Raw genomic sequence first — 26,814 nt, 5'->3', positions numbered from 1 at the left:
TTCAAATTAACGTAAATTTATTTTCTGTAGGACTGATAAAACATGAATAATGTTGCTTCACATGGTTGATACGCTGTGTTCATATTGTATATTTTCCATTATTCTTTATCAGTCACGTTCTACATATGAGAATACCTGTCATGAACTCACTGTTAAATGTACTCTTTACAATGATGAAAATCACAATCCTAGGTTTTTGCATAGAAAAACATTGACAGAATTGTTGTTGCATGATCTTGACACATCTTTGAGATACTGTATGCCAGTGTAAAGTGTGTAAAGTGCAGAAACAGACAGAGTAAGGCAGAGAGTCGGGTCTAACACAGAACACATCTATTGCTCTAGTGAGATAAGGATGGGGAAAGTTAAGCGGTGTAGAGATAAATGGGAAAAGAAAAGAGATAGAGAGAGATTAATAAAAGAGAGTGAGTGATGGATAACTTGAAGAGAAGGGCACACATCAGGTAAGGGAGACAGAGAGAGAGAGAGAGAGAGAGAGAGAGAGAGAGAGAGGAGGTTAACAAAGAGGAAATTATCAGTTTCAGGAAAGATTAATTTCCAATCATCAGTAGGGATGAGATAAAATGTAATTATTTCATCCTAAAATCTAAATCCTTGCTCCGTTTAGCTTTGCTGCATCGCCACTGCTAATGTAATGGCATTTAAAACACTTACACCAAAAGCCTCCCTGAGTCTTCAAAGATCAAATCTGATCATTAGTTTAGTAATAACAGTTAGACTCCTTGCAACAAAAACATCCTCACTTGAAGCTCACATTGATTGTCTCTCTGTCTTCATTCCAGCATTACTTAGCATGTAATTACACTCATGTAACATCACATCTTAGGCTTCTTCTCTGGATGACCCTGTCAAACATCCACTAGCTACGGAGTCACTGCAGGGTAAACTCTCTTTATCTTTCTCCTCGGTTTCTTTTTTTCCATCTTCATTCGAGCTGTTATTGGTGTTCGAGACCTCGCCGTTTTCATTCAGTGCCTCATTTACTGCTGTTTCCTCCTCCTTTTCTGTCTGCACGAGTCCTTTCTCATCCTTACCTGTTGCCCTATGCTCTTTGTCCTGCTGCTCTGCGTCTAAGCCCCCGGACTCCCCCGCTTCCTCTGACAAAGAGTACATCTCTCCTGCACCTGATGTGGCTTCATTGCCGCCCCAGTGGCGTTTCTGGAACAGGCCAAAGTCAGTGATATCTTTGGGGGAATTTCTCTTCTGGCTTGACTTTTTGCCGGAGCTCTCATCAGAGACCTCAAGTCTGTAAGGTAGACCGTTGCAGGCTTCAGGCGGCCTGGGTGAAGCTGTAGAACTGCCCTGCTTGAGGATGGATGCGATCATCTTGAATCGGTTGAGTTTGCTTTTCACCTGGCTGGTCTGAGGGGAGGAAGAAACCTTGAGCGAGGCATTGGGGTAAGCAAGACTGGACTCCACTGAGCTGCCACTGGCCTTTGCCCCCTGTAGAGCAGGCTTCCCTGTTTTCACCATGCCCATCACCTCGTAACGAAAACTGGAGATATCTTGTTTCAGCTCCTGGGAGAGCAAAGCAAAAAGTGAGCTCCCCTGATAAATTAACTGTTTTTTATATGACTAGTAGCCACAGTTGTTAGTATTTGCAGAGCACTCTGCAGAGTATTGATTCAATTTCAACTCAGTCATTACTAAGTGGATACATTCATTAAATAATGATATAGCACCTTTCCTTTCCCTTTTTGTTTCCTCTCAAAGCACACATGAACATTTTCATGTGAGACATTTTTGTTTTTAGGCATTTCCATGTCTTAGAAGATTAAAATCAATATTGACAGATAATTGACAATATGCCTTAACAAGCCAAAAGTCTATACTGATAAATTATGGCTGATTTAACTCTTTCTAAATGTATGGGAAATGTAATTTTATGTTGCTGACTAAAACTAAATATTGCAATTCAGTCTTTAAACCTGCATTAACTGATTTGTTTGGCCACTTGAGGATAGCAGAGCTATTAATCCAACACAGACTAGGTTTATTAAGTTGATGTGGCCAACTTGTTAGCAGACAGTGGCCTATTTACACATCCAGCAGACACAGAGCAACATTGGAATTCATTTGGAGTCGATTGTGTCCATCTAATAAAAGCAAGTCAAATATTAACTCTCCTTTTAGAGTAGCTCTAGTTTTAGTCTCCGCCAACTCCTGAGGGAAATGTCTGGCTCTTTAGCTGCTGAACCAAAACAGCAAAGTTGCGGGCCTGAAAACCGAAACAATTAGTGGATAGGTGCTATAAAGCACCGCTCCAATTGCAGAGATGATTCTCTGTGGGTTCGTCACTACAGTACGAGCGACCCATCACATAAATTAAGTTACGGGATCTATTGTTAATACAGAAACATTGATTTTCGCCACTTATTCTTTTCTCTGTATGAACTGTGTCTACCTTGAAGTTCTCCTCAGTCAGGCCTTCCTCTGTCTTGGCATCTCTGATCATGGCGGCCACATAACGTTTCACCAAGTTCCTTAGTACCTCCTACATCAGTGGAAAAAAGGCCTTTGAACACATTTACATCCTCTAATATTGAATGAAAAAGTGTTGCTGTGAAAGAAAAGAGACTACATTTACCTGATACTGATGGTTTACCCTCAGGTTCTCTGCAGCTCGCCTCTGCACAGATAGCAGATGCCAGAGAAGATGCGTAAGAAAAAAAGTGGGAGAAGAGGGAAAAAGCATATTTAGTTTTTCTTCACAGTATCACACATTTGAATTTACCTTTGCTGTCTGCGGGTCTCACTGCATATGGCCCCTGATTGTTGCAGCACAAAACAATAAAGGCTTCTGCTCTAAAATGAGATTTCCAACATCTGAAAATAATGGATTATATTCTTTGACAAATCTATTTTAGTATTGACAAGTACTGATTAGTAATAAACCAGACCCTTCTTCTTCTATCTCTGAAAAACACACATATAAATGTGTGTTTAAGTGTTTGACTTACCCCAAGAGTTCCAAAGGTTCCAGGGCGCTTGGATTCTGTCCTTTTGCACACTTGCCTCTTTATCCAGCATATGAGGTACCAGAATGATTTGGGGCTGGGGATGATGTTGAACGGGGCCGGCAGAGTGGCCCCTTCTTCAAAGTAACTCATCCACAGCTTTGTCCTGGCAAATTTCCACTCAATGTCTGCATGATCCTGAAACCGAGATTAGGGCACATGAAAAGCACTGACAAAACAAAGATCATCTAATTCCACACACTCATGCGGCTTTCTGTTTGCAGTATGTCTGATCTGTGCTCACAGCAATGTGCTGATAGGAGTTGTTCATCATGGCTATGAGCATGTTGAGGAGCACCACCAGTGAGATGATGTTGTAGGTGCCGAACATGGTGGCGCCGACAAACTCAGTGAACTGATGGTCTGCATCCACGTTGGTGACATACAGGCTAATCAGACCAAAGATTGACCAGAAGAGAGACTGCAGCGTCTCAAATAATCTGCAAGGGATAGATACTTGTTAATTAGATTCAGCTAAAACATCAGTTTCTCTTAGCAACTGAACACTTTTTTTAATTAGATTTTCACACATTTACAACTTGTAAGAGCAATATACACAGACACACAACTCTCTCTTTCTTTGCCACCAAATTCCACATCACACATCTACACTACACATGCAAGAATGCAAATTTAGATTCATGTGAACTCACGTGGAGAAAGCGTTATTCTGTTCCACACAGCGGATGCCTTTGCATTTTCCCTTCTCATCGGAAGCCTTGGTCTCATAGTAAAAGTACAGCTGGTTCAGCCCGTTAGCAAAGGCAAGCAGCACCTGGAGAAAGACAGTGTGTTCAAAGTAAGTGGATGCTATTATTTAAGGCAATCCATGTGTTTCTGTATGCATGTTTATATTCTGTGTTTGAACATTTGTGTGTTTACCAGACAGTAGATGAAGAGGAACTTCAGGATGTCCAGCAGCATTCTCCCCAGAGAGATCTGCAGCGGCCCCAGGTGAGAGTTGGCTGTGAACAGCGAGATGAGGCGCAGGGAACTGAAAATGTTCGCTATGGCAAACACTGCCTCAGCTACAAGTGTTGGGTGCCACATCTCCCACTGGTTCCTGGGTTTACTGCCACTGTACTGAACAGGACAAAGGATGGCAAATATATGTGAGAACACAAGGAGGTTACACCACACCTGTCTATTTTAATGCTATTCATTGATAATTGGTTACCTTAGTGTAGGCTACAATCTTGAGGGAGATGGTGGCCAGGTATAGAGAGTTCATGACAAAGTCCATCAGGTTCCACCAGTCATGGATATAGTCTTGGAAACCACCATCCCACATTTGTTTGATCTCTGCCCAGATGAATCCTAAAATACAGACAGTCTGATCATCTGTTCAATAAATTTCCTTGTACCATGAACACAATGTTTTGTTGTTTTTTTGGGCATCCAAGGTTGTGCAAATAAAGTAATGTTTATTTCCTGTATAGACAACTTGAAGTGAGTGGGAGGACTTCCAACTTGGATGGGCATGGATGTTACAGTATCTCACAAAAGTGAGTACACCCCTCACATTTTAGTAAATATTTAATTATATCTTAAATCATCTCTCTATCATCTCTTTATCAGAATGCATAGTATCCAGGATACTATGCATCCTGATAAAGTTCCCTTGGTCTTTGGAATTAAAATAGCCCCACATCATCACATACCCTTCACCATACCTAGAGATTGGCATGGTTTTATGTCAGTTAGCCTAATAGCTGGTTTGATTTGCACTGAGAGATGATTTTATGTAGTAGTACCCCATGCCAATACCCCATACCTTAATTCCAAAGGCCAAGGGAACTTTATCAGGATGCATAGTATCCTGGATCCATGAAATAACTGGCCTTTAAAAAATAAAAATCTGCCTGCCTCTATGGGAATTTAACAAAGGGGTGTACTGACTTTTGTTGCCAGCGGTTTAGACATTAATGGCTGTATGTTGAGTTATTTTGAGGGGACTGCACATTTACACTGTTATACAAGCTGTACACGTAATACTTTACATTGTAGCAAAGTGTCATTTCTTCAGTGTTGTCCCATTAAAAGATATAATGAAATATTTACTAAAATGTGAGGGGTGCACTCACTTTTGTGAGATACTGTATGAATGAATTAGAATTGTATTAACAAGACACAATGACAATGCTAACATGCAGATATTTAGCATGTATACTGTTTACCATGTTCACCATCTTACAGTAGTTGAGCATGTTTGAATGCTAACATTAGATTAGCAAGAACACAAAGAACAGCTGAGGCTGAAGGAAATGGCGTTAGTTCTGCAGGAATTTGGTCATAAACCAATTTTGACGTGATGATGGCGTAAGATGAACTGTCTAGGGATCCAAGTTATTTCAATTCATTTTACGAGGCAAATTTAATGTCAATCCATTCAATAGTTGTAGAGATATTTCGCTTAAAAGTACAAATGTCAACCTAATGACAGGGATTAGGATACATTAGACCTCCTCCATTTTACTCACCCAGCACCCAAGGCAGGATCATCCACTCCACAGTGGTTGGTGCAGGGCCTTGCCTGTCCTGCCTGTCCTGCTCTGTGGTGACAATGTGCTGGGAGGCGAGGAGCAGCAGGAATAGAAAGGTCAGGTAGGAAGCTGTGTGGCAGATGAACTTGATAAAAGGCTTGCGGATGAAGAGGCCGTGGCGACTCTTAGGAGCGATGAGGTACCAGAGAGCAAACATGGGGTAGAGGAGGCCGATAAAGACACATGTGAAGAACTTCCCTGCCCAGTGGCGCCGCCTCCAGCCAGGGAACTCATCGTACCACCGGGACGCCAAAAGCTGCTGGCAGTTTGGCTGAGCTACAAACTTAAAGAAATAAGGGGAGAGTTATGCTTTTCTCTTTGATCTACAGAGAGATAAAAGACAAAATCCTTGCTCATACACTAGAGTATGATGACAGCTTCTTCTTAGCTTCTTAGAGGCTTTTTAGTGGTTTTACATAGAAGATAATTCCCTAGTGATCACATGCCCAAATTAGCATCTGCAGCAATCATCTAAATATATATATATATATATATATATATATATATATATATATATATATATATATATATATATATATATATATATATATATATATATATATGTTTTACGAGGAACCAGGCTGTGAGGTCAGTAAAAAGGAATCGACATGTTGTAAGGAAACCAGAGGATCATGCTTTTAGATGACGGCATTGTATTTCGTAATGCTTTTCTTGAGATAATACCACAGCACTCCTTCCTGAGATGTCTGAATATGATTGGAACTTCATCTAAAACAGACAATATTTTATGTCTCTTATCCACGAAAAGATAAATTGAAAATGGCTGCAACATGACTCTCCATGTGGGAAATATTTTCTTCTTTTCTGTTGTTTGGCTTGTTTGTTGTTGTTTTGTGTTGCTGTGGCATCAATATCTCATGTGACTACAAAAATGAAAGGATTAACAAGGGAAATGTTGTTAAAGTTATTGTCATGCTCCTCTTGGTAACTGAGTACAGGTTTGAAATGATCAGGGAGGCCAAAATATTGATGCATCAAAACTGCCTCCGCCAAATGGACTGAAGCATCAGCGTCTGGTGATGATCTAGAACAGGGGTCTTCAACAGGGGGTCCGGGACCCCTAGGAGGTCCTCAGAGTCAATGCAGGGGGTCTCCAAATTACTGTTAAGTTTTTTCAAAAACTTAAAAGGCTTAACATGAATCCAACATATATTAGCATATATATATATATATATATATATATATATATATATATATATATATATATATATATATATATATATATATATATATATATATATATATATATATATATAGGTAAGGTAATCACTAAGGTCATCCACAGATACAGCTAATCCTAAAGATTCAATGTGCCACATGTATGTTTAACATTAAAACATGATTTATAAAATCATGCCAACAATTAGTAGGCTATTTTAATAGTTTAATAGTATTCTATGCAATAAAGGTATGCATAAAGGCTTGAGGCCACCCTACACATTTTTGTAGGCCCAATTTATTATGCAACTTCATTTTATACAGTATATTTAGTTGAGGGTCCCTGCTATATCTCTCTTTCAGTTAAGGGGTCATTGGCTTAAAAAAACGTTGAAGACCCCTGATCTAGAGGTATCTGGGATACATTCCCATCAAAGAAAAAAAACTGAATAAGTGAGTCTAACAGCATGGGCTTATGCAAACACACTTACACAGGCACACACAGTGTTGTGAAATATCACGTTGAGCCTCTATATCAGAGCTAAAGTGTCAACCGGCATCGTTAAATGCCAGTTCACCAACTTTGCAGCCCCGTTACCATGGGAACCAGAGATCCCTTTCTGCGTCGGGGTCTGAAGTAGAATGGATTATATTTCCATACTTCAACCACAGTGTTGTCACAAAACTTGAGAGAAAATGCAAAGAGGGAATATGGGATGAATTGCATGGATGAGTGGAAGAAAAGAGGAACACATGCTTTTTACAAATGAGAGAGAGAGAGAGAGAGAGAGAGAGAGAGAGAGAGAGAGAGAGAGAGAGAGAGAGAAAGCATTAAGATAATATGGATGATCAGTGATATGGCTTTAACTCTTTGTATCACAACAACATATTCGGACAATAGAAGAATAAAGAGGAACGTAAACGCCAAAACGCCTAACCTCATTAAGTTGCAACTAAAATCTGAAGCAGACCCATGGGTGCAGGCTAAGTCTTCTGATGAAGTACTTTCATTTACTGGCAGAGTAAATAATACAATAAAAAACGAGCCATTGTTTTAAAGTCTGCAGAAGCTATAGATAGAATTGTTTCGGTCTGTTTAAAGATAGCTTTGATAGTTTTATCTTTCGTATAAGCTTTCATTTTTTATTGCTTTTTAGAACATTATTCCTGATTAATGACAGTAAAGAAGAGGTACTTGAGCTGCCAAATGCCTTGCCTTAACCAGCATGATGTATTAAATACTGACAGGGATGCTAATGAGGCCAGAAATTAAGATAATTAGCGTAATAATTAGGAAATGTATCTATGCCGATATCTGTCTTGAGCTGTATTAATAATATAATCTCCAAGCTTAATGAGATCATCTATTTTACAAGGGAAATCTGTCTTAATAAGAAGTTTTATTATTTTGTTTACCATATTTTATTTTACAGAAAGGCAAAGTGGTTCGCTTTTGTTACTGGGGATTAAAATGAGTAAAAAAACAGCTAAGCAATTATAGTACCTTCTCATACATGCTCATATATTTGGCTCCATGGCAATAAAAACTGACACATTATTATTTGTTTTTGCTTTGTTCATTTTCTTTATTTTTGCTGCTGTCTATTTTGAATTCCCACCCGGAGTCCCCTTGACTACCTTCTATTCATTATACGAAGCTACGTTCCTATCCAAACTCTCTTCCTATTCCAAACATGTCAAACACTTCTGTTATTTCACCCTGCCTTTGCCTGTCACAATCACTTAAAAAAAAACTCAGCAGTAGTGAAGTCTCTTATTTGCCTCAGGTGGCTTGTTCACACAATTCAAAACAGAATCCCTCCTGGTCAAAAGTGTCTCTCTACAACCTTTCCTGCCTCTCTACACTGTCAACTGTCCAAAAGTGCCAGGACAGTTCTTACAGTATCAGTGTGTGAGGGGATAAGTGAGGGTGCTTTCTAGCTCTGTGAAGACAGGTTCCCCTGCAGCTTTACTAACATCAAAGGTCTGCTGAATCTCTTCTACTCCGCTTTCACAGACACGGACAAGAACACAACTTACAGCTAGCTATGTTTCCACTGCCTTTTGCTTTCGTAAGAGTTGAAATACAAAGAAAGCAAAACGAAAAGCTTGCTCCATATAGTTGACACTTTTTTTGTTCTTTGTGCTTTTGCTTGCATGGACACTCCCATGGAAAGGGTTCTGATCCGTTCTGATTGTGTAAGAGTTTGCAAAGTGTTAATTCATATGTTTTTGATCTGTGGTGTTATTTTAACATTGCATGCATGCGGACACCTGTACAGTGTAGTCATCATTCATCCACTCATTCGTTAACTCTCCATTATGTATGTGAACTTCCTGATAATTTCTGAATCAACCTTCACACCGATGATCACACGGTTTGTCCCCTTTGATATAGTCTATATCCTTGACGTTCCACTTCCGGGATTGCTCCGGTACCGCAGGAAATTCCGATTGGATACATGTCTTTTCACCGATGTCCGTTTCCTTCCGCTTTCTTTGTGTTGGACTTAAACTCTGGTGGATTTATGAGGACTTTGGTTAACTGCTCCTTAGATCTCTGCAGGGTAAATTGAGAAAGCTAGCTAGACTATCTGTCCAATCTGAGTTTTCTCTCGCACGACTAAAACAACTTTGGAACGTACACGTTCCACCAAAACAAATTCCTTCACGAGGCTATTTTGTGAGCTTAGCGCCGCCCATGACCATTGTGATTGGTTAAAGAAATGCCAATAAACAAGAGCACCTTTTTCTCCCGGACCCTCCTCCGCAGCATGTGGAAGATGGTCTGGCAAAGCGAGACTACCTTTGATACAGCTGAACTGGTGTCATCCTTACAAAAACAGGCTATTGATGGACTTTATATGACGGCACAAATGATGATGAAAGCTGGTGCTGAAAATGTCAACTTTCGAAATGTGTCCCTGAATATGTGTACATTTCTAAAATAAACTGAGTCCTGCAGAAACAATCAGATAACCTATAGCACAACATCCTCCTAACAACACTGCTTAGTTAGTAGTATAGTATAGAGTGAGATTATTTCACCTGTTCTAAATACAATTTGCATTGCGAGTATTTTTGCTTTGGGAACAAGTTGATTCATCTCTTTCGTTTAAAGAAAACTATAACTTGAAGGCTGAACATTGCTCAATACTGGAGACTAAACTGTGAAGACAGATATTTGTTGCAATGAATTGCTGAAACAACTGAGTGCTAATGGTCCTTCACTACATTCCACTTATCCATCATTTTATCTCCATTTAATGGAGGCATTAAAAATATCTTGAAATACTCAATTGCAGTTTTTATGAGATATCACAAGGGGGCAACGTCAAACTACATCTTCAATGTACTTGCCTACATTTTTGCAAGTACATCAGTACAAACGAGCATAATCCACTGTTGAAACCCTCAGGGAGTCAGAGGGGATAATCTGCTCTTTATTGTGTATGGGTTACTGATCATATTTATCTGATTTGGCCTCCCGCTGCATCAAAGCACAGATCGCTCTGTTGGCTCAGCTCTTTAGACCAGAGGCCTGTGGAGATTTCTCGGATTTATCATTAGGGGTCCAAGCCCGAGTCTGGAAGAAACGGCGTGTAGCAATAGCTACGCCGTTCGCACAGCAGGGCTGTGGAACCCTATTGTTTTTCTAAGGATTTTTAGGGGTCCAAGCCCGAGTCTGGAAGAAACGGCGTGTAGCAATAGCTACGCCGTTCGCACAGCAGGGCTGTGGAACCCTATTGTTTTTCTAAGGATTTTTAGGGGTCCAAGCCCGAGTCTGGAAGAAACGGCGTGTAGCAATAGCTACGCCGTTCGCACAGCAGGGCTGTGGAACCCTATTGTTTTTCTAAGGATTTTTTTTATTATTATTCTTCTTCTTCTCCGCCTAAAACTCCGACTGCAGCCTAAACCGTACATAGTGGGGAGTTGCCATTTTCAGGACTGGTCCCAAACCCCGCAACGACCTCAGGCGCAAACATTCACCCATTTCCACCACTAGGTGGCGCTATAGCAGAAAAAACGCGTTTGGCCCCATAACTCCCAAACCGTACACCCGACATTCAAAAACAATACATCGACGCGTTCCCTGGATCCAAATGAATCACGTGATATAGGCCACGCCCATTTCCGCCTGGACTTTTATGCCTTTAAAATCGCAATTTATCAAAAACCTACTTTTTCGAACTCCTCCGAGACCGTAAGGCGTCCGATCTGCCACGAAACTTGGACCGTGGCATCTCCAGACTGGCCTGACTAAAAGTTATGGAAATCAATTTTATACGATAAAAATTGCGCATATAACGCACAAGCAAATTTGCGTAGCTAACTAAGAAAACACCAACTTTGCCATATCTCAGCCAAAATGAAAGCTATCAACCCCAAACTTTAGATTATTCTTTGCCATGCCCCTCTGGAGGGACCCCATGCGTTTTAAGAAAATTGGTCGCTAGGGGCGCTACAACTACAAAAAGTTTATATCTCATGAACGGCTCATCCGATTTATACGAAATTTGACGGGTACCATCTGGGGCCAATCCTGAGGCCATCCCTAGAATGGAGTACCGAGGGGTCAAAGTGGGCGTGGCCTATGTGACCCAATGTGACCCAACTCTAGATTCACCACTTACGCTAATGTGAACAACTTTAAATTTACAGGGTAGATGGACAATGGGCCATGGATCACACCTACCAAAAATTACACATGTGGACCACTAGGTGGCGCTGTAATGGTTTTTTGTCATTAACTCCCACAATACACATCACACATTAGAAATTCTTACATCCACGTGTTCCTTGAATCAAGCTGAATTGCCTGATATAGGCCCCGCCCATTTCCGCGCAAACGTTTTTTCGCAGTATCGCGCAACGTGCAAAACCAACTTTCGCGAACTCGTCCTAGGCCGTTCGACCGATCTGCACGAAACCTGGTAGTTAGCATCTCCAGATGGACCTGACAAAAAGTTATGGAAATCGTTTTGCTACGTTGAAGTATGCCAATTTGACAACCAAACAAATTGTCCTAGATAGCTACGACACACGTATCATATCATATCTCGGTTAAATTTAAAGTTATCACCAAATGACTTAAGATCCTTGTTCAGCATTCCATTACGATACTGTGTACCAAATGTGGCGAAGATCGGCCTTTAGGGGGCGCTATAAGCAAAGTTTATTTGTTTTCCCGCCAATTTTCTTAGTACATTTCTATGGGAAATTTGCTATTGCAATATCTCTGCCACAGTAAAAGCAATCAACACAAAATTTGTGGTGCTCTTTCGGGATTGCGTTCCGAGGCGCTGTACCAAATCTGGCTGAGATCGGACTTTAGGGGGCGCTATAAGCAACGTTTATTTGTTTCGCCAACTGACTCAATGCATTTAAATGGGAAATTTGCAATTGCGATATCTCTGCCACAGTAAAAGCAATCAACACAAAATTTGTGGTGCTCGCTCGGCATGGCGTCCCGAGGCGTTCTACCAAATGTGGCGAAGATCAGCCTTTAGGGGGCGCTATACGCAACATTTATTTGTTTTCCCGCCAATTTTCTCAATACATTTCAATGGGAAATTTGCTATTGCAATATCTCTGCCAGAGTAAAAGCAATCAACACAAAATTTGTGGTGCTCTTTCGGGATGGCGTTCCGAGGCGCTGTACCACATTTGGCGAAGATCGGCCTTTAGGGGGCGCTATAAGCAACGTTTATTTGTTTCGCCCACTGACTCAATGCATTTAAATGGGAAATTTGCAATTGCGATATCTCTGCCACAGTAAAAGCAATCAACACAAAATTTGTGGCGCTCGCTCGGCATGGCGTTCCGAGGCGCTGTACCAAATTTGGCGAATTTGGTCCATAACTTTTGGACCACCACCCTCTCAGTCACTCTCTCATTTCTCTCTGCTGTCCCCTGTGGTCAGGGGGTTAAGTTTGTTTATAGTAGAGAATTGTTAAAAGCAGTCTGTGCGTGCATGGAGACGAACTGTTAACCACTACATTTTCAAAAGCAGAGTACCGCAGACCTCGCGCATCAAACCTCTCGATATTCACCGACGTGTGCCCCCCCTACTCAACGCTTCGAGTCCCGCGCCGGCGCAGCTTCGCGCTTCTTCGGGCGCGACTGGCGCGGCTCCGGGGGCGTCGCGGACGACGGGCATCGGAGGCGAACGGCGTCGGAGGCGGACGGCGTCGGAGGCTGGCGGCGATGGAGGCTGGCGGCGTCGGAGGCTGGCGGCTATGGAGGCAAGGCGGGCGGCCGGAGGCTTGGGCCCGTTCTGTAACTGCTTGCAGTTCTAGGTTTTTTTTATTATTATTCTTCTTCTTCTCCGCCTAAAACTCCGACTGCAGCCTAAACCGTACATAGTGGGAGTTGCCATTTTCAGGACTGGTCCCAAACCCCGCAAGCGACCTCAGGCGCAAACATTCACCCATTTCCACCACTAGGTGGCGCTATAGCAAAAAAACGCGTTTGGCCCCATAACTCCCAAACCGTACACCCGACATTCAAAAACAATACATCGACGCGTTCCCTGGATCCAAATGAATCACGTGATATAGGCCACGCCCATTTCCGCCTAGACTTTTATGCCTTTAAAATCGCAATTTATCAAAAACCTACTTTTTCGAACTCCTCCGAGACCGTGCGTCCGATCTGCACGAAACTTGGACCGTGGCATCTCCAGACTGGCCTGACTAAAAGTTATGGAAATCAATTTTATACAATAAAAATTGCGCATATAACGCACAAGCAAATTTGCGTAGCTAACTAAGAAAACACCAACTTTGCCATATCTCAGCCAAAATGAAAGCTATCAACCCCAAACTTTAGATTATTCTTTGCCATGCCCCTCTGGAGGGACCCCATGCGTTTTAAGAAAATTGGTCGCTAGGGGGCGCTACAACTAAAAAAAAAGTTTATATCTCATGAACGGCTCATCCGATTTATACGAAATTTGACGGGTACCATCTGGGGCCAATCCTGAGGCCATCCCTAGAATGGAGTACCGAGGGGTCAAAATGGGCGTGGCCTATGGGACCCAATGTGACCCAACTCTAGATTCACCACTTACGCTAATGTGAACAACTTTAAATTTACAGGGTAGATGGACAATGGGCCATGGATCACACCTACCAAAAATTACACATGTGGACCACTAGGTGGCGCTGTAATGGTTTTTGTCATTAACTCCCACAATACACATCACACATTAGAAATTCTTACATCCACGTGTTCCTTGAATCAAGCTGAATTGCCTGATATAGGCCCCGCCCATTTCCGCGCAAACGTTTTTTCGCAGTATCGCGCAACGTGCAAAACCAACTTTCGCGAACTCGTCCTAGGCCGTTCGACCGATCTGCACGAAACCTGGTAGTTAGCATCTCCAGATGGACCTGACAAAAAGTTATGGAAATCGTTTTGCTACGTTGAAGTATGCCAATTTGACAACCAAACAAATTGTCCTAGATAGCTACGACACACGTATCATATCATATCTCGGTTAAATTTAAAGTTATCACCAAATGACTTAAGATCCTTGTTCAGCATTCCATTACGATACTGTGTACCAAATGTGGCGAAGATCGGCCTTTAGGGGGCGCTATAAGCAAAGTTTATTTGTTTTCCCGCCAATTTTCTTAGTACATTTCTATGGGAAATTTGCTATTGCAATATCTCTGCCACAGTAAAAGCAATCAACACAAAATTTGTGGTGCTCTTTCGGGATTGCGTTCCGAGGCGCTGTACCAAATCTGGCTGAGATCGGACTTTAGGGGGCGCTATAAGCAACGTTTATTTGTTTCGCCAACTGACTCAATGCATTTAAATGGGAAATTTGCAATTGCGATATCTCTGCCACAGTAAAAGCAATCAACACAAAATTTGTGGTGCTCGCTCGGCATGGCGTCCCGAGGCGTTCTACCAAATGTGGCGAAGATCAGCCTTTAGGGGCGCTATCGCAACATTTATTTGTTTTCCCGCCAATTTTCTCAATACATTTCAATGGGAAATTTGCTATTGCAATATCTCTGCCAGAGTAAAAGCAATCAACACAAAATTTGTGGTGCTCTTTCGGGATGGCGTTCCGAGGCGCTGTACCACATTTGGCGAAGATCGGCCTTTAGGGGGCGCTATAAGCAACGTTTATTTGTTTCGCCCACTGACTCAATGCATTTAAATGGGAAATTTGCAATTGCGATATCTCTGCCACAGTAAAAGCAATCAACACAAAATTTGTGGCGCTCGCTCGGCATGGCGTTCCGAGGCGCTGTACCAAATTTGGCGAATTTGGTCCATAACTTTTGGACCACCACCCTCTCAGTCACTCTCTCATTTCTCTCTGCTGTCCCCTGTGGTCAGGGGGGTTAAGAAGTTTGTTTATAGTAGAGAATTGTTAAAAGCAGTCTGTGCATGCATGGAGACGAACTGTTAACCACTACATTTTCAAAAGCAGAGTACCGCAGACCTCGCGCATCAAACCTCTCGATATTCACCGACGTGTGCCCCCCTACTCAACGCTTCGAGTCCCGCATCGGCGCAGCTTCGCGCTTCTTCGGGCGCGACTGGCGCGGCTCCGGGGGCGTCGCGGACGACGGGCATCGGAGGCGAACGGCGTCGGAGGCGGACGGCGTCGGAGGCTGGCGGCGATGGAGGCTGGCGGCGTCGGAGGCTGGCGGCTATGGAGACGGGCGGCGTCGGAGGCTTGGGCCCCGTTCATAACTGCTTGCAGTTCTAGTTTTTATTATTATTCTTCTTCTCCGCCTAAAACTCTGACTGCAGCCTAAACCGTACATAGTGGGGAGTTGCCATTTTCAGGACTGGTCCAAAACCCCGCAAGGACCTCAGGCGCAAAAATTGACCCATTTCCACCCCTAGGTGGCGCTATAGCAGACAAAAACGCGTTTGGCCCCATAACTCCCAAACCGTACATCCGACATTCAAAAACAATACATCTACGCGTTCCCTGGATCCAACTGAATCACGTGATATAGGCCACGCCCATTTCCGCCTAGACTTTTATGCCTTTAAAATCGCAATTTATCAAAAACCTACTTTTTCGAACTCCTCCTAGACCGTGCGACCGATCTGCACGAAACTTGGACCGTGGCATCTCCACACTGGCCTGACTAAAAGTTATGGAAATAAATTTTATACGATGAAAATTGCGCATATAACGCACAAACAAATTTGAGTAGCTAACTATGAAAACACCAACTTTGCCATATCTCAGCCAAAATGAAAGCTATCAACCCCAAACTTTAGATTATGCTTTGCCATGCCCCTCTGGAGGGACCCCATGCGTTTTAAGAAAATTGGTCGCTAGGGGGCGCTACAAATACAAAAAGTTTATATCTCATGAACGGCTCATCCGATTTATACGAAATTTGACGGGTACCATCTGGGGCCAATCCTGAGGCCATCCCTAGAATGGAGTACCGAGGGGTCAAAGTGGGCGTGGCCTATGGGACCCAATGTGACCCAACTCTAGATTCACCACTTACGCTAATGTGAACAACTTTAAATTTACAGGGTAGATGGACAATGGGCCATGGATCACACCTACCAAAAATTACACATGTGGACCACTAGGTGGCGCTGTAATGGTTTTTTGTCATTAACTCCCACAATACACATCACACATTAGAAATTCTTACATCCACGTGTTCCTTGAATCAAGCTGAATTGCCTGATATAGGCCCCGCCCATTTTCCGCGCAAACGTTTTTTTCGCAGTATCACAAGAACGTGCAAAACCAACTTTCGCGAACTCGTCCTAGGCCGTTCGACCGATCTGCACGAAACCTGGTAGTTAGCATCTCCAGATGGACCTGACAAAAAGTTATGGAAATCGTTTTGCTACGTTGAAGTATGCCAATTTGACAACCAAACAAATTGTCCTAGATAGCTACGACACACGTATCATATCATATCTCGGTTAAATTTAAATTTATCACCAAATGACTTGAGATCCTTGTTCAACATTCCACTACGATACTGTGTACCAAATTTGGCGAAGATCGGCCTTTAGGGGGCGCCGTAAGTAAAGTTTATTTGTTTTCCCGCCAATTTTCTTAGTACATTTCAAAGGGAAATTTGCTATTGCAATATCTCTGCCACAGTAAAAGCAATCAACACAAAATTTGTGGTGCTCTTTCGGGATGGCTTTCCGAGGCGCTGTACCAAATTTGGCGAAGATCGGCCTTTAGGGGGCGCTATAAGCAACGTTTATTTGTTTCGCCCACTTACTCAATGCATTTAAATGGGAAATATGCAATTGCGATATCTCTGCCACAGTAAAAGCAATCAACACAAACTTTGTGGTGCTCGCTCGGCATGGCGTCCCGAGGCGTTCTACCAAATTTGGCGAAGATCAACCTTTAGGGGGCGCTATAAGCAACGTTTATTTGTTTCGCCCACTGACTCAATGCATTTAAATGGGAAATATGCAATTGCGATATCTCTGCCACAGTAAAAGCAATCAACACAAAATTTGTGGCGCTCGCTCGGCATGGCGTTCCGAGGCGCTGTACCAAATTTGGCGAATTTGGTCCATAACTTTTGGACCACCACCCTCTCAGTCACTCTCTCATTTTCTCTGCTGTCCCCTGTGGTCAGGGGGTTAAGAAGTTTGTTTATAGTAGAGAATTGTTAAAAGCAGTCTGTGCATGCATGGAGACGAACTGTTAACCACTACATTTTCAAAAGCAGAGTACCGCAGACCTCGCGCATCAAACCTCTCGATATTCACCGACGTGTGCCCCCCCTACTCAATGCTTGGAGTCCCGCGATCGGGCGCAACCGGCGCTTCTTGGGTGCGACTGGCGCGGCTCCGGGGGCATCGCGGACGACGGGCATAGGAGGCGAATGGCGTCGGAGGCGGACGGCGTCGGAGGCTGGCGGCGATGGAGGCTGGCGGCGTCGGAGGCTGGCGGCCATGGAGACGGGCGGCGTCGGAGGCTTGGGCCCCGTTCATAACTGCTTGCAGTTCTAGTTTTTTTATTATTCTTCTTCTTCTCCGCCTAAAACTCCGACTGCAGCCTAAACCGTACATAGTGGGGAGTTGCCATTTTCAGGACTGGTCCCAAACCCCGCAACGACCTCAGGCGCAAACATTCACCCATTTCCACCACTAGGTGGCGCTATAGCAGAAAAAACGCGTTTGGCCCCATAACTCCCAAACCGTACACCCGACATTCAAAAACAATACATCGACGCGTTCCCTGGATCCAAATGAATCACGTGATATAGGCCACGCCCATTTCCGCCTAGACTTTTATGCCTTTAAAATCGCAATTTATCAAAAACCTACTTTTTCGAACTCCTCCGAGACCGTGCGTCCGATCTGCACGAAACTTGGACCGTGGCATCTCCAGACTGGCCTGACTAAAAGTTATGGAAATCAATTTTATACAATAAAATTGCGCATATAACGCACAAGCAAATTTGCGTAGCTAACTAAGAAAACACCAACTTTGCCATATCTCAGCCAAAATGAAAGCTATCAACCCCAAACTTTAGATTATTCTTTGCCATGCCCCTCTGGAGGGACCCCATGCGTTTTAAGAAAATTGGTCGCTAGGGGGCGCTACAACTACAAAAAGTTTATATCTCATGAACGGCTCATCCGATTTATACGAAATTTGACGGGTACCATCTGGGGCCAATCCTGAGGCCATCCCTAGAATGGAGTACCGAGGGGTCAAAGTGGGCGTGGCCTATGGGACCCAATGTGACCCAACTCTAGATTCACCACTTACACTAATGTGAACAATTTTAAATTTACAGGGTAGATGGACAATGGGCCATGGATCACACCTACCAAAAATTACACATGTGGACCACTAGGTGGCGCTGTAATGGTTTTTTGTCATTAACTCCCACAATACACATCACACATTAGAAATTTTACATCCACGTGTTCCTTGAATCAAGCTGAATTGCCTGATATAGGCCCCGCCCATTTCCGCGCAAACGTTTTTTCGCAGTATCAAGAACGCAAAACCAACTTTCGCGAACTCGTCCTGGGCCGTTCGACCGATCTGCACGAAACCTGGTAGTTAGCATCTCCAGATGGACCTGACAAAAAGTTATGGAAATCGTTTTGCTACGTTGAAGTATGCCAATTTGACAACCAAACAAATTGTCCTAGATAGCTACGACACACGTATCATATCATATCTCGGTTAAATTTAAATTTATCACCAAATGACTTGACATCCTTGTTCACCATTCCACTACGATACTGTGTACCAAATTTGGCGAAGATCGGCCTTTAGGGGGCGCCGTAAGTAAAGTTTATTTGTTTTCCCGCCAATTTTCTTAGTACATTTCAAAGGGAAATTTGCTATTGCAATATCTCTGCCACAGTAAAAGCAATCAACACAAAATTTGTGGTGCTCTTTCGGGATGGCTTTCTGAGGCGCTGTACCAAATTTGGCGAAGATCGGCCTTTAGGGGCGCTATAAGCAACGTTTATTTGTTTCGCCCACTTACTCAATGCATTTAAATGGGAAATTTGCAATTGCAATATCTCTGCCACAGTAAAAGCAATCAACACAAAATTTGTGGCGCTCGCTCGGCATGGCGTTCCGAGGCGCTGTACCAAATTTTGCGAATTTGGTCCATAACTTTTGGACCACCACCCTCTCAGTCACTCTCTCATTTCTCTCTGCTGTCCCCTGTGGTCAGGGGGGTTAAGAAGTTTGTTTATAGTAGAGAATTGTTAAAAGCAGTCTGTGCATGCATGGAGACGAACTGTTAACCACTACATTTTCAAAAGCAGAGTACCGCAGACCTCGCGCATCAAACCTCTCGATATTCACCGACGTGTGCCCCCTACTCAATGCTTCGAGTCCCAAGATCGGGCGCAGCTTCGCGCTTCTTGGGCGCGACTGGCGCGGCTCCGGGCGTCGCGGACGACGGGCATCGGAGGCGAATGGTTACTGAGGCATATCGGGCGCCGGAGGCTGGCGGCATCAATGGAGGCTGGCGGCTCTGGAGGCTCGGCTATGGAGACCGCCGGAGGCTTGGGTGGTTCATAACTGCTTGCAGTTCTAGTTATAAATTGTGTTTCTAAACCCTGGGAGCACAGCAGCAGTAAAGCCAAAAAACACACACAGATGTGAGGATAAATACAAAAATGTAAGCGAGCGCACACAACACATATAAGAGTGTTAGGAGAAACGCCCTTCAGTTTGTTCAGGGGCAAAAACATGCACCTCGTGACTCACTGCCAGTACTAAAAAAAAAAATAATAACACATTCAGGCCGAGTGTCATGTCAATTATAAGAGCTTGAGTGTTTGTCTGCAAAATCACTGAAAGAGATGAGACAAAATGCCCTGACGATAATACCTGCTCTCTGCAAAGCCTTTCCAGTCCAACTTAGCGTCCACTTAACCATTGTTGCCTCACAGGGGTCAGAACCATGTCTGACTTTAAGATCATCTGCCACATCACTTTAATTTAAATTCCATTAAATACCTCTGTATGTTCGTACATTTATTCTGTACACATCATTTTACCTTCGCAGGAGACTGCAGCAGAAAACATTGTCGTATTGACAGATCTAAACAATTTCCACTGCACATTCTCATTTCATCAGCAATTCTAAGGTGAAAACACTCAATGCTGTGTAATACTTTTACTTTTTTTTTTAAATACTTTTTCATTTATGTTTTCTCTCTCTGACTTAATGAGCTGTTTATGTCAAGATAATGTTTATAATAATTTATTAGGGTTAATAGAATATTTGCTTGTGTGGTTGAATTTATATGAAATCCAGTTTCACACAGCTTCTTTTGCAGGACTGTTATATTCGCTCCACACACTATAAAGGTAAACCCAGTAACTACAACATATTCTGCAAGAAATCTGTAAGTCAAGTCATCGCTGTCGAAAGTTCATAAAAAATAAGGGAAAGAAAATTGCAGTAAGATTGTTGTTGTTTTTTTCAACAGGAATCAACATATTAACAACAACACATACATAATAATAGATTGATACTTGGCATCTGTGTATATATTCTATGTGAAAATATTATAATACTGTGATGTATCGATTCGCCCCCCCCCCCCCCCCCCCACACACACATACAGTGAGTATTTCCAGCAGAATTCCTCAAAAGACTGCTAACCAGTCATGACAGCTGGGATGTTTATCATTTAAAAAGGGCAGCTGGGTGGATTGTTACCCACATCATGAGACAGTGTCTTCCATCAAAGTCCCGGTGCGATCGAAGGGTGTGATAGATAGGATTCAGGAGAAGGGCATATTGGGACATCTCCTGAATAATTAAAACACCCCGTGGAGAGGGGATGTTGGGTGGAACAGAGGCAGCAGGAGGGGATGATTATTTACAGTGTCTGCAATGAGAGATTTACTGCCAACAACAGGTTGGGTAAGATGACAAAGGACTTTGCATCATCATGTCCACCTGTGTACTTTGCACTACACCCAATTGTCCTTTTGTGACCCAATATTTCATATTCATCTGCCAAGCTAAGTCTCGATGCACAACTGGATGGATGAAGGAGGAAACAGCAGCGTCATTAATCGAGACACCAAAAGTGCATCTGCTCTGTCAGCCAGGCAGAGCTCCAAGAAAAAGACAGCTGAATGAATTATAAGTCGCTCCTGGGAAGAATGTGTCTGCTTCCTCATAATGTTTCTTCACCTTTATATTCAGCAGAACATTTCTGTTGTGTATTATCTATTTAACCCCTTTCTCGTTGCCTGAGGAAGCAATTAGCCAATCCCATAACTTAGCAATGCTATAACCGGGCTTTCCACATACTCCATTAAACCCAGAAACACATAGCTCATGCATCAGTTATATGATTTTCTAGTAAGCCTTTTATATTCACCCACAGCACTAAGCTTTTAACAGGGAAATATGAAGTGAAAGTAAATAATTGTAAATTGTTTACAGCCATAACTAACTAATTACAAATGAGTTGGTATGCAGATGAATTATCTAAAACATATCTTGTTTTACTCATGAGTAACAATTATAGCATATTTGGGGTGTTAAAAGGGAAAAATACAATGCATTTTAGAGGCACTCTCTATTAGCCACACGGACGGTTTATATAGCAACCACACCCATTTAACGCCATAGTGCGTAGTTTCTGCCACCCCCGTGAGGAAATCTAAGTAATGAGAACAAAACTGTCAGCGAGTCCACATTAAAAAAAAACATGGACTCTTCAGAAGAGTAATTATCTTCACTCGAGTTTCTGTGCATGAAAGTCACCGGATGACATAATCTTCTGAACATACTGAGAAATACAGAGAAAGTTGTGTGGAGCTGGTAGTCTTAATTAGCTTTGTTGCAACTCATTTGGCAATGGCTTGGAAGTAACGGATGTTCATTAATATCAAAAAGTTACACACTAAAGCTTTAATATACTCAATAGGAATTAAAAAATACCTTTTAATTAGCATTTCTTCCCCATACCAATTGTTCATGGCTCTACCCACTGAGAAAATGTTTATCATACTATAGAGACAATAGCATGCAATCAGTGAACTGAAAGGAATATTGCTGTGGAGGTCTGAACCATTTCCCTCATAATTATTTATATGTGTTTAAAATGCAATTCAGGTCCGACAGAGTTGCATGAATAAAATGGTTCAATATACCCACTAGTTTTAGGAAACTGCTGGACTGTAAAAGTAATCAACACTTTAATTAATTAACTTTCAATCAATACCTGTTTTCCAGCACATACAAAACAAATATACTGTACTTGTTTTGCATTAAATATTACAGATTATATAGTATGTACATTTAACTGGATGCACTGCATGTACAACTTCCAGCAACAGGTTATTGTCTTTTTAGTAACATAATGACTGATGTGACTTGAATGAATAACACCATTTTGAGTAGCTATTAACGTGTTTTTTGACGTGTTATTTAGTGTGTTATTTGAAGTGTTATTGACGTTTCATTTGACGAAGTAAGCATCTTCAATCTGCAGCTACAGTTACAATCTTAACATGGAATCAAGTACCTTGCAGATGTAATGCTTTGGTAATGGAATTCAAGCTGTGCCTATCTGTCATCTGTGTGAGCTGCCAAAGATACAACCCTATCCAAACCAGCGTCTGGCACCATCAAAAAAAGATTCAAAATCATTATTCCAGTTCGTAAGTGCTGGCAGTGACACCTGTGAGAAGACATTGGCTTGGTGCAGCAAAAACTACAGGCTTGGCACGTAGCAAATGTTGCCTGGGGCATGTTGCATTGACATTTAACAACAAGCTGTACAGTAGATAATGTAGCAAATAATACTGGACAGGAAAAGGAACACTAGAGGAGAACCAAGGACAAAGGCTGAAAAAACAGATGATTTATAATATACTGCACAATTTTAAAGGCCAAAATTGTAATATTACAGTCAGATTTAAATTCTCATGGCAAATGGCCAGTGGTGCACTTGACCTAGAGGTGGAGTGTGTGAGATAATTTTGTTGATGGCCAAGAGGATGATATTCCCGGCTTTCTTCGCAGTACTGCAGCCAAATAAAGAAGCAGCTGTTTCTCTGTCCTCTATGTTTTTTCCTTGGCAAACTATTGTGTTTTTGTGTTTTAATTGTGATATAATGGCAGAGTGAGTATCAAATAAATTACTAATTCAAAACTATGGCACTCACACCGCTTTTCTTTTTGAAGCCTTTGCCATCTGAACCAGTCCGAGAGCTATGAATTAGTCTTTAATCACAAGCTTGTACTGTACCTATGCACTAATAATATGTATCATGCATACCTCTTTCTGGTGGTACTTGATAGCTAGTTTGAGTCTTGCCAGGTCGTTGTTGCCCTCCTCCTCCAATAAGTTTGTGTCGTCTCTGTAGTTGAGGATCATCTCCAGCTCTCTGGAGCTTCTTGTCTGGTCCAAGAGGTCCTTGGCAAACTGTTTACACTGCTGAGACAGCTCCTCATACTCTGATTTGAACTCGTTCTCCACCTTAGTAAGAGTGTATACAAAATACAGATACCGCTAAACATCAAGAGACCTGCAGGAACCTGGCAGCTGAAATTTAAGTCAATATATATATAAGGACAATCTCAGAGTACAGGTATGTCTAGGGTTGTCAGACTGGAAATAGGACTGAATACCCAGGGCCCTCATGTGAGGAGGGCCCAAAAACATGCTAGAATAAATAGCTGTGGATGCTGGGAGGGGCCTATAGAGAATGCCTTTCTAGAGGGCCCATAATTTTGTGCTACGCCCAGGGTATGTCTAGAAAGTGGCATTTCTAAATCAGACCTTGACTCTGGGTATATAATATAAGATATTTTATTGTCCCGAAAGAAATTATTCTTGGAGAAACATCAATATCTGCTGTTTAAACAATGCAAACATACATACACACATACATACATAAAGTACACAGACACAGACATCCCTCTGCATTGACATGCTCATGTTGCATGCAGAGACTGCCACTAGCCAACAAAATTGCACACTGCCTGTTGTGCAACACATCATAATAGTCATCCTAATATATATAATATCTTATATTTATTAGCCATTTAGCTTTACTAAAAAATAATAATGAACTGGGTTTTATATTTAATCTAGAAATATCATGAACTTTAGCAGGCAAGGATCCAGTTTTTGTATACTTCTGTGAGTTTTGATAGCTGATCCTTTTCATATTAAAAATTAATTAAATCAAATGACATTTAGAAAAAGCAATTTATATTAATGCTGGGCTTATAAATTGACTGGCCATTGGATGTCCTATAATGGTGTTGTGAAAGGGCAAAGGAAAATTAATTAATGCAACACACAGCTAATCAAATCCTACCAAAGGCTGTTCCTCACCTTGCTGAGCTCCTGCAGCTCCCAGCTGAGCCTGAACGCAGTGAGGAAGGGGTCCTCGCTGGAGAGCGCAATTAACGAGGGACTGGACAGCGCTTTGTAGATGTTGAGACGGGAGCGCGAGTGCCGCAGGCTGTCCACGTCTGAACTAGACACACACTCCACACAGTTACAGCGCACCTGCATCATCAAACAAAGCATGAACACATTTTATTGAGGCTTCCTAGTGTTAAGTAGATCATGTTTTGGTGCTGCAATGCAAACACTGTAACCATTATGTCAACTAAGTACTGTCATGGCTGGGTATGTTATTTAGATGTTAAAGGCCGAATCAGTGAGTTTTCGTCCTTATATGTGCATCGGGAAAAACCCAGTCCTGTGTCTTCTGTATCATCTAAATGGATTATATTGATTGACTGCTAAAACACTTTTAAAACCCCACTGGATATAATGTCAAAACTGCACTTTAATCTGTCAGAACAGTTGTTGACATTTTGGAGATAATGGGTTTTTACGCTGGTAATAACAAAATAACAAAATACAAATGGTTTACCCACCTCATGTGGCTGCGGCATAGACACGCCTTTCTGCACCAGAAGCTTGATAATTTCATAGTTGTTGGTGTGTGCAGCGAGGATGATGGGAGTGATGTCAGGGGTGAAGTCAGAGAACTGCTTGTCCAATAAGATAGGAGGAACCTTTCAGTGGTAGAGGAGAGAATAAAAGTTTTAATCACACATACAAAGTATGGAATGAAACTCTCTAAGCAGCACTTTGTGTTGGTTCTTATGTGATCTATTACAAATTTATAGACCTGAGTCTTTTTTCCATCTGTCAGGTTTAACTGACATGCTCAGCACACACACAGTGGAAGTAATTGGTATGGTTAAACACAGCCTGAAAGATCTTCTGTTCACCCGAGTACAGTGCTATGGTCTTTACATTGAAGGTAAATGGAATAAACAGCAGAACCAAAAAAAAATGCTCTCAGAGCTTTTGGCAGCAGCAAGAAGTATCGCCCTTGGAGTCGCATACAAAATGTCATTCATATCAAGACCGCTGTAAAGGTAATAGGCCACAGTGGGTTAAAAAACATCAGTATTTAACACATTTCACAGGAAATCATAATGTTTAGAAAGAAACTCATTCCACCTATACCTCTTATAACACATTCCAGCTAAGCCCTTTTGCTATTCCCAAGTAATTCAGTGGGTATACATGGCTGCAGAAGAGTAAGCTGGACCTTTTCAGTTCTTTTAATTGAAGGCCTATTATCTGATTCTGTGGTGATGGAGGAGAGAGAAGAGTGTCAGAGAAGGTTGGAGGATAAACAGCGCTAGGTTAGGAACTAATTGCAACTTAATGCAGACAAAGGACAGATAGGAATAAGCGGATCTAGGTCTAGTGAGAGAGACTAGAGTTAAAGACATGAGTCTAGTATCTTAAAGGAGCACGCCCTTGAAAAAGGGAAAACTTGCTGGTGACGCTAGAAAAAAAACGAGAGAATCACCGAAGTCAATAAGATTCATCCTCTACACACTACGGATATCTGTGACAAATTCCATGGCATTTCGGCAATATGTTAAGACATTGCATTTAAAGTCAAATATTTCAACCTGCTGATGACGCTAAAACAAAATCATTACGATCAATCCTCTGGGGACCATGCACATCTATACAAATTGTATGAAGATTTGTTATCCAGGGGACTGGTTCAATTTCTCAAAAAGATTTAATCTTCTATATTGCACCCAACAGTCATTTTACATGTGGACACTAATAACTTGTGTAGTTTACTCTCAGAGCAATCACAGGGCAGCAGCAACTCCAAAGAGTGGCACAGATCCATGTCTTAGAGTAGTCATATTTCGCAGAGGAGGGTGATCTAATAAGCTGTATACTCTGTTCTCCATGTGGGAGGAGGAGGGACATCAAATAATCTACAACACAGCCTTAGCCTGCACCCAAGCATGGAGCAAGAGGAGTGCAGGCTGCTGGATGTGAAGTTATAATAATAGTGGAGAAAAGAAACAAAATGATAGCCCACTTGTCCGAGTAATGCATATTTATTACTCATGTTAAAATGAGGCGTCCACCATCAGCACACTGCTTGAAATTAGCATCTGCAAAAGCACAGCGTGTCTTGTTTTTACTGTGCTCCTTTTCGGGCCTCCCCACAAATGTTGTTGAGAGAAAGCTGGTATAAAAAGGGACACTGTGCA

The 26,814-nt window shown here is 42.1% G+C and overlaps 1 protein-coding gene across 2 annotated transcripts in view; it reads right to left on the bottom strand.

Moving 5' to 3' along the window:
• The window catches only part of trpc4a (transient receptor potential cation channel, subfamily C, member 4a), a 33,972-nt gene continuing 7,158 nt past the window's right edge, over positions 1 to 26,814 (bottom strand). For both annotated transcript variants that reach the window (XM_028596072.1, XM_028596069.1), the window contains 12 exons: positions 25,150 to 25,290; positions 24,596 to 24,772; positions 23,531 to 23,731; positions 5,519 to 5,864; positions 4,216 to 4,355; positions 3,921 to 4,121; positions 3,692 to 3,813; positions 3,283 to 3,478; positions 2,982 to 3,176; positions 2,609 to 2,650; positions 2,426 to 2,515; positions 1 to 1,539 (listed from right to left, as the gene is read on the bottom strand). In XM_028596072.1, coding sequence (XP_028451873.1) covers positions 844 to 1,539; positions 2,426 to 2,515; positions 2,609 to 2,650; positions 2,982 to 3,176; positions 3,283 to 3,478; positions 3,692 to 3,813; positions 3,921 to 4,121; positions 4,216 to 4,355; positions 5,519 to 5,864; positions 23,531 to 23,731; positions 24,596 to 24,772; positions 25,150 to 25,290 — 2,547 coding nt within the window. In that variant the 3' untranslated portion in view covers positions 1 to 843. The remainder of the gene's footprint in view (positions 1,540 to 2,425; positions 2,516 to 2,608; positions 2,651 to 2,981; positions 3,177 to 3,282; positions 3,479 to 3,691; positions 3,814 to 3,920; positions 4,122 to 4,215; positions 4,356 to 5,518; positions 5,865 to 23,530; positions 23,732 to 24,595; positions 24,773 to 25,149; positions 25,291 to 26,814) is intronic.

This window comes from Perca flavescens, chromosome 13 (genome assembly GCF_004354835.1).
Source record: "Perca flavescens isolate YP-PL-M2 chromosome 13, PFLA_1.0, whole genome shotgun sequence".
Lineage (NCBI taxonomy): Eukaryota > Metazoa > Chordata > Actinopteri > Perciformes > Percidae > Perca > Perca flavescens.
Note: the sequence above shows the minus strand (reverse complement) of the source record. Positions and strands in the feature narration are given on the sequence as shown.